The following is an 8,779-nucleotide window of genomic DNA, read 5'->3' on the forward strand; positions in this document are numbered from 1 at the left end:
TTCCCAGTGCCATTTTTAATGTTCAAGTGTGGGCTTCCTTTGACAGTCCCGATTCAGCCATGTAACTTGATACCGTTGACTAACTTCGTGGCTGGATACATCCAGCAGCCTTTCTAGTGCGACTCCTTCTTTCATGCTGACATCGTTGTTGCTATTTGGTCACTCAATCTTTCCTTAACCCTCATCCGACCGTTACATTTTTACGACGAATCTGACCGTATGGGGTCATTTTTGACCCCATTTTGTTTTGCTCATAGACATATTTCTGCTGGCTTATTTTGTCATTTCTATGTATTTACTGTTTCACTAACCTATGAAAAATATTTTGACAAGTTTTGGTGTCAGTAGTTATTACTCATTATCATAATTTATGCAGAAAATGAGGAAAACCCAAATTTGCTCTGAAAATCTACCATACTAAACTTACTTAAACAATGTTTTGTTTTATCAATTTCTAAACAATAATTGTGATGATGCAATAATGCTGATAGCATAATAATGTTATTTAACAAGAAAAAATACAATATTTGTGAAAAGTAACGAATTTATTACTTAATTATGCACCATATTCCGCCATCTAAACACATACATACAATAACTCTTGTCTATTTTCCCGCAAAGATCTTTCTTGTAGGTTCCTTCTGCACATTCTGTCCATATATTGTTTTTTAATTAATTAGAAACATTTTCACTTTCATTAGCATAGGTAATAAGTGCGTATTATCATAATTTATGCAGAATGTCGAAAAACTGTGTTTTACACTTAAAATACTAAATTTCTTTCAAAATATTCGGTGTTTAGTCATCTAAGCAACTATAACCTGTTGCTGCAATAGCAATAATGAGGAATGCCTGTTATTTTATTGAAATATCTTGATATTTATGTAATTAATTATTCATAATTGGCTGGGGTCATTTTTGACCCCACCGAACAAGACACAAACTTTCAAGTATAGCTTATACAATAATGGGCAAAACTCGGCGAAAAATTGGTAGATGTTGTAAGACATGTATACAAACAAATTCATGGAAGGAATTTTTTCTCTGATGAAAAATGTTGCTATGGCAGATTAAAATATACGCCTGGGGTCAAAAATGACCCCATACGGTCGGATGAGGGTTAAAAGAAAAGCTTCCATGGCGTGATGTTCCTTTTGCATTTCCGACTTAGCCAAGTCACTTTGAACTGTTGATTCAATCTATTCGTGCCTGAGTATACAAGTAAACACTACGTTGGCTGACCTAAGTAAATGCGATGCGACACATAACACTCAAGAGAGACTTCTCCAGCAATCGTTATGTACGGTCATCAAGCCATCAATCCAAAATTATAGGACCTATTCATAGCTTACCCTTACTGTAGCAACCACAACCTGCAACTTAAGATCAACAAGGGTGACGATCGATACTAGTATGCAAATACAGGGCAAAAGTATAGATTCATTCGCAGACTTTTGGCAGGGCTAGCTTTTTTTAAATCTATTTTTGTCAAGGCGCATTTCCGCGAATGTCAACATGGTCTAAGATTCTCTAATGCCGGGAATTCCCTCTCCCCACGTGAGAGAATCTTACCCCATGTTGAAAAGTATATGAAAAATTCAAATATATTACAATGCGTTTTGTTGTTGACGAAATTTCCCTGACATGCCCTTCATCAAAGGCACCATGTTGACCATCAGTGGTACTGATTTATTTGAAACAGGGATTTCTGGCACAATCAATTTCTTGTCAGATTTTGTCGCACTTGCACACATCAGACTTATCTATCTGCGGTTCGAGTACGTACAACTTATTTTATTTATTTATTTATAAAAGACAAGAAACTTCAGAATCTTTAACTAATTATGTCCCTCTGTTACTTTGCTCCAAATAGATGTTATAGTGAATGATAGACGTGCAAGTTAACTCATTTAATCAGATTCTTTTTAATTGTGCCATCAAAATTTGACAGAAGTCCAGCTGATTACAACATAATGTAACTTGAGTAACTACTTTTTGGCGTACAGCATACACATATTGTGTATCATAAGCCCTGATATGTCATACATTATAAGCACTGCTACATTTGTATACGCCCATTGACAAAGCTTTGTCACTGACTCGGTATGATTTAGATAAGTATATTCTAATGTGGCTGTTGCAAGAATGCCAATCGTCTTTATAGCTGTCTGTGAGAAATTGATAGGGATCTTTATGATGTTACAAGGTATAACTGTACATGTAGTACACTCTTTGTGCAGATAGTCCGCTACTCTAATTTATAGTAGGGACCATTTACATGTATACTGAGCACAGATGAACATATTGGTTAACAATCATATTACCCCAACATTCACCTAAATAAGGCACATTACAGTACTGCGAATGCAGTAGTTGCTGTTACTGGATACATGTTCATCATTCCGCCTATCTCCAATTTATTGACTATAGTAAATCCTACTGTATTATTTTAGCTTGACACACAGTGTATGATTATCATAGACAATCAATGAAAACCAATGTAATAATCATGTATTCACACAACTATTTCATTTAAGAGTTCATAACATTGTATCTGAATGAAGAGATGATCCACAATTAAGTCACAGATTGCGGATATAGTTACGAGGCCGCACCATCATCTTGGTTGCCTTCAGTGAGTAGTACCCACCTTTCCATTGGGACCAGTAAACACCTAACCCTGTGTCAGAACCATGATAGTTCTCTGGCTGGTAATAGGGACCGTTCAGCGCAGAGTAAACACACCTGTTATGCCACCAGCCTCCTGAAAACTTCTGGGCACAGTGATAAGTACTGCTTTCGTCGTTGTCCCTATCTGTAGCACTGAATTTCATCCCATTATGGTACTCCATAGAGTCCCCAGCATCCCCACTGTACCCCCCAATGTGCAGCGTATAATCTGAACTCTCATCACCAATGCTGAAGGTAGAGTATTTAGCGTGGGCAAAGTTGTCTTCCCAGTCTCCTAACTCCACATATAGCTCATAGCTATTCTGGGATGTCAGGTTGCGTATCTTATCCAGCCCAAGCCAGTGTTCCCCCTGGACCCTCCCAAACCCATCTTTATAATCTGCCCAGTTTCTGACAAAGTTGAGTCTCCCGTCAGACCTCTTCTGTATGACAGTCCAGCCCCCACCATCTGTAGTCATGTCACAGAACACGTCAAAGTGGTCGGACGAAGCTGCAGGTTTGATGGGGAAGACTCCGTCCTGTACTGAGCTGGTCCAGTAGAGTAGAGGGTACAGGGTGGCACAGTCTGTGAAGTGGGCTGCACCGGGGGGAGGGTCGTTCTTCTGGACTTCAACATCCATATGGGGGTTCAGATTGTCATCTGTAAGTACATTTAACACACATTATTATATTTAAGACAACTCTACACAGTCCGAGAATTCAGAGGCAGCTACGGGATTGTTTCTGGTTTCGGCAGTTTGCTGTACGTTTTGATGGTTGATAGGACCTTCAACAATCAAGTTGAATAAATAAAGTGTAACTTTGTTATGTGTAACTAACTGCATTGTACATTGCGTATCTGGTTGGAAAATTAGTCTACAGACAGCGACATCTTGTATCTTCGTACACCATATACTTTCCATTAAGACTGTATTCAGATAGAAACACACACCAAAACAAACACACAGACAGTAAGTCCCGAATGAAACAATAAAGGAAGCAGTTCCACTGCCCAATTTTGCAAGTGAAAATCCTATATTAGGGCTGGTTTGTAGAAAACAACATCTGCATTGACAATGTCTTTAAAAAACAGGCATATAGAACTTTTAACATTATCATTAGTACACGCATATTCTATTTTGGAAGAAACAAGTCTCCCACAAGAGTACATTAAGCCATGCATGCATAACAGACATACACGGAAATATACAGTGAAGTTATTGTATGAACTTACCCTGACCCTCTCTCTGCACTTGATCCGCGGCTGCGAACGGCAGCAGGGCGGCGATCAGGAAGGTGACGAGACAGGTAGGGTACATGACGGTGGTGGTCGAACGTGATGGCAGAATGTTCTGTGGGGTACGATTGATTCCTCTGACTTTATAGTTGTGCTGGCTTTTTTGTGCCATATTGCCACTCAAGATTCCTCAATATAGCAGGAAAGCTTCTGAAGTTCGGCTTCCTTTGACATTTTAAATTTAGCCATGCTACTTATAATTATTTCTTCATGGCTCAGCAAACCCAGCAGCCTTTAATAAACTTCCATGATAGCTCAGTAAACAGTAAAAGCTTCTGTGGCTGAAGTATTTAGCTTTATAGTCATGCTACCCTTTTTTGAGCCATATGGTCACTCAAGGTTCCTCGAGGCGGAAGGAAAACTTCTCAAGTTTGGCCCTCCTTTGACATTTCCGATTTAGCCATCTCACTTGGAATGGTTGACAAAAGTACTTCATGCCTGTCTGCTCAAGGCAGCTTTTTTTAATGCCGTTTGGTGACTCCAAGTTCCTCAAGAGAAAAGCAAAGCATATGAAGTTCGTGTTCCTTTGATATTTAGGATGATTGACAAAATTTCTTCGTAGCTCCGCAAAGTCAACTGCCTTTTATCAACATTTATGATAACCCAGTAAAAAGTAGGGGGTTCTACAATGTGCGTTTGAACTGTTTGGCTTTGTACCCATTATGTCCTCCCTGATGCCATATGGTCACTCAAGGTTTGTCGAGATAAAAGCACAGCTTCTGAAGTTTTCTGTTTTTCCGTTGACACTCCCAATTTAGCCATGTCACTTAACACCGTTTACTCTACTTTTGTAGCCACGTACATTCAACAGCCTTTTATGAGAAAAGACTCTCTGAAGTTTTTTTTTTTTTTTCCTTTGATATTCCCCGACTCAGCCATGTCACCTGGGGTTGTTCAATCTATCTTCGTGACTGTTTACATTCAGCAGCTTTTAGGAACATTTATAACTCAGTAACCAGTTGGAAGACGACAAGGCAAACTGGGAATATTGTGGTGGCAGAACATAGCTAGAAGGTTTTTTGTGGCACAGTTCAAACCGTTTTGATTTATAGTTATGCTGGCCTTCCGGATTCTATACGGTTATTTAATATTCATCAATAGAAGAATAAAGCTTCTGAAGTTTTGTCTTCGTTTGATGTTCCCGATGTATTCCTTGAAATGCCAATTGTTCTTCGTCACTGGGTTAATTGGTCAGCATTTTATGATAACTCACCCGACCATTGCACTGGTCTGCATGGCTCATACTTTATAGCTATTTTTGGCTTCCTGGTTGCCATATGGTCATTCAAGATGCCCCAAGAGAAAAGACAAGCCTCTTAAGTTTGACCTAGCGTAATGGAAGATGGCAAATAGGTGGATCTACCTAGTACACCAAATGATAATTTACAACAAAGTAAGCTTCATCTAAAGAAATAATCACACAACTCTGAAGCAAACTTGCGTTGAATCATGTATTTATCCTTCAATCGGAGAACAAAGCTGACACAGCAGCAACTTTGTTTTGCAAACTTTGTTGTACAAAGTACATAGTGAGCGTTAGAGACTCCACAGCAAGTACTCTTATACTACAATCTACCCTTTTTACGCCCATAGCATGATACATATGCAGGAGCGATTAACAGATCTTAATGCTTTTCTTGAGCGATAGTCAAGCAGGGAAAATGTGGTCTTGTTTTCCGGGTCCCTTTTGCGGAAAGACGCAACCTTTGGTAGGGATCCTTATCAAGTACCTATTCAGTGAAATCAGTCGGCCTCACCATCATCTTGGTGGCTTTGAGGGAGTAATAATAATTTGGATCTCCTTTCCAGTACGACCAGTATAGCCCTAACCCTGTATCAGCGCCTCTGTAGTGTTCCGGTTTGAAGTATGGCCCATTGAGGTCTCCCCAACTGCAATAATTTTGCCACCATCCACTGGAATGATATTGCGCACAATGGCGAGCACTTGACCGATCGTTGTCCCTATCCCTGGTGCTGAATTGCATACCATTCAGGCTATGATGTTGCACCATACAGTCGCTAGCGTCCCCACTGTACCCCCCAATAGTCAGCCTGTAGTTACCAGAAGCGTCCCCCACCCCAAACGTGCTGTACTTCGCATAAGCCGAGTTCTCTTCCCAATCCTGTATTTCTATATAAAGCTCATAAGGAGCCTGGCTTACCAACTTGTGGATCTTCTCTAACCCAAGCCAATATTCCCCGTCAACATCCCCAAAACCATCCTCGTAATCTGCCCAGTATCTATCGAAGTTCAGCGAACCGTTGAAGCGCCGCTGTATGACGGTCCAGCCGCCGTCAGCTGTGGTCATGTCGCAGTAGGCAGGGAAGGGCGAGGTGCTGGTCTCAGGTTTAATGTCGTAGACGCCATCTTGGATGGATCCTCCCTGCAAGGTGCTGATCCAGTACAGCACGCCGTAGACTTCTGAACAGTCGTCGTAGGTCGGGTTGACAACGCGGTCAGAAGCGGAGGCTGTGACAAAGAAAACAACCGACTTGATATAGACAAAGGGCCGGGCCTTAAAGCCCATCGCTTTGAGGCCGTAAGGGCAGGGGATTGTTCTGTGATGTTTTCATATATATGGTTTGTCTTGTTGTGACCTGTACTTATAATTAGCTCGGTTGGGCGAAAATGTACAATAATGGTCTTCGTTCATCCATTCGTTATCAACTGTGACTACGGCACGGTATTTTACCCTAGCTTAAACCTCCCCTTCCACTGCCTTTACATAGCCAGTCAAAGGCCGGCACCCATTTACTCTTATCTGGGTGGAGTCAGACAAGCCTTCTCAACGTCTAGTCGGGAATTACCACTCAATAAGCCCTCAGAGTGAATCCATTCACGTCTAAGATTCAGAATGAGCAATATAATGTGTCTTTAAAAAAGTATTCCAGCGACAGATCTTCATGACTTGATCAATCATCGCCTTACACGCACACAGGGATGTGAAATGATGATGGGTTAAAGGGGAATTCCACTCCACACGGGAGTGTTATTTTCCCATAGATATTAATTTTAGGAAGTGATAACTGCATACTACTTCACATTCTACGATAAAGTACCCAGTTGCCCCACATGCCTCAAAAACATTCAGTCTTCTACTAAACTCCCCAAGTACCCTCTAATTGAATTAATCCTATGGCTGAATACAATGCAAAACTTTTAGGTAAGGTTACAAAACTAATTTCAGGTTCGCTAAGAAATCTTGTCTTGTTCTTGTATTCTTTGCTATCTTATGAGCAATTTGCCTTCTCGGTGTGCTCAGCGTACCTCATTTATTCCGAAAATATGTACGATAAACACAGTGTCTATGCGTATAGGGAATTCATGGGTAGGGTCTGCATGGGTTTAGTGAGTGTCATTATTGTACACATCACGTAATTCATCCCAGGTGAATTCCACAAAATTCGGCTGATTATGTATCCATTGCCACATTATCTAGTGGAAAACAAGACTCCCTTCTGGAGTGGAATGCCCATTTAAACTTACCCTCCTCTGACGGGAGTTGCTCCGCGGCTGCGAACGGCAGCAGGGCGGCGATCAGGAAGGCGGTGAGGCAAACCGGGGACATGGTGATAGTGGACGACTGAAGGCTCCGTGGTGTACGCTTGATACATGTGGCTTTTTTATAGCCATACTGGCCTTCTCGTTGCAATATGGTCACTCAGTGGTCATCGAGAGAAAAACAAACCCTCCGAAGTTTGGCCTTTCTTTGATATTCCCAGTTTAACCAATGCTACTCGGTATTGTTGACCAAACATTTTGGTGGCTCCGCAAATTGAACGGCCTTTTATGAATATTCATGATAACTCATTAAACAGTAGAAGGTTCTATCAAGATAACCTCCTTGGTTCTATAACGTACCCATGTTGGCCTTCCTGGTGCCATTTGGTGACTCGATGTTCAAGTGTGGTCTTCCTCTGACATTTCCGATTTAGCCATGTAACCGTTAACAACATTTCTCCCTGGCTCCGCAAATTCAACAGCCTTTTATTAACATTTATGATAACTCAGTAAATAGTATACAAGGTTCTATAATGTACGAATGATCTGTTTCCTGATATAATATCGTAACTCTAGGTTAAATGACTAAACCGCCAGGCTATATAGTCAATATTCCTGAAGAGAAAACCAATCTTTCTGACGTTTGGTTTTCCTGCAACATTCCCAATTTAGAAATGTCACTTAGAATTGTTGATTTATTGTATTTTCACTAGCATTTTATATGTATTGCAGATAACAAAGAAAACACACCGTTACCTAACGTAAGCAACCGATGAAAGCAAAGCGAGGCAGCTAGTTTCATAACGATCAAGGGTCAACAAGCAATAATGACAGGACGTATTAATAACTGTAGCAACCACACTGCAACTACCGATCGTTGAGGGTGCAAATACCCTACAACATTGTAGCCCCCTTCGCAGACTTCCAGTAGTGTTAGTATCAAAGGGGGGCTGATTCGCCAATTTCAACATGGACTGACTTATGGGATAACTCCCTCTCAAGACATTCGAGAACCTTAGCACATGTTAAAAAGTTTATCAAAATGTTAAATATGTCACCGTATGTTTTGTATCTTTCCAAGACATCTACCTTATTAACAGCACAATGTTAACCATCAGTGATATTGATATACTCAAAACAGGGGCAGAGTCAATGTCAGACTTTAATCCGTCGCACGTGCATCGGCCAACGATTCAAAAGCGTTCATTCAAAGAAAGAAATTCAACTGTTTTCCAGGCGCGGACCCCGTGGATGAATGGATTGTTCCAGGAGAAATGCAGCCTGACCTTTACCAGTAGAGATGGCACCGA

At 40.9% G+C, this 8,779-nt stretch overlaps 2 protein-coding genes across 2 annotated transcripts; both read right to left on the reverse strand.

Annotated features, from left to right (window-relative positions):
* Positions 1-2,524: 2,524 nt before the first annotated feature.
* Positions 2,525-4,007, reverse strand: LOC118429883 (angiopoietin-related protein 1-like). Its single transcript, XM_035840510.1, has 2 exons — positions 3,905-4,007; positions 2,525-3,331 (listed from the first exon to the last, which is right to left on the reverse strand). The coding sequence occupies exons 1-2, from the start codon at positions 3,987-3,989 to the stop codon at positions 2,583-2,585; spliced, it is 834 nt and encodes a 277-aa protein (XP_035696403.1). The 5' UTR covers positions 3,990-4,007; the 3' UTR covers positions 2,525-2,582.
* Positions 4,008-5,522: 1,515 nt separating this feature from the next.
* On the reverse strand, positions 5,523-7,536 carry LOC118430818 (angiopoietin-related protein 1-like). The gene is made up of 2 exons (XM_035841842.1): positions 7,455-7,536; positions 5,523-6,437 (listed from the first exon to the last, which is right to left on the reverse strand). The coding sequence occupies exons 1-2, from the start codon at positions 7,534-7,536 to the stop codon at positions 5,698-5,700; spliced, it is 822 nt and encodes a 273-aa protein (XP_035697735.1). The 3' UTR covers positions 5,523-5,697.
* Positions 7,537-8,779: the final 1,243 nt, after the last annotated feature.

This window comes from Branchiostoma floridae, chromosome 14 (assembly GCF_000003815.2).
Source record: "Branchiostoma floridae strain S238N-H82 chromosome 14, Bfl_VNyyK, whole genome shotgun sequence".
NCBI lineage: Eukaryota > Metazoa > Chordata > Leptocardii > Amphioxiformes > Branchiostomatidae > Branchiostoma > Branchiostoma floridae.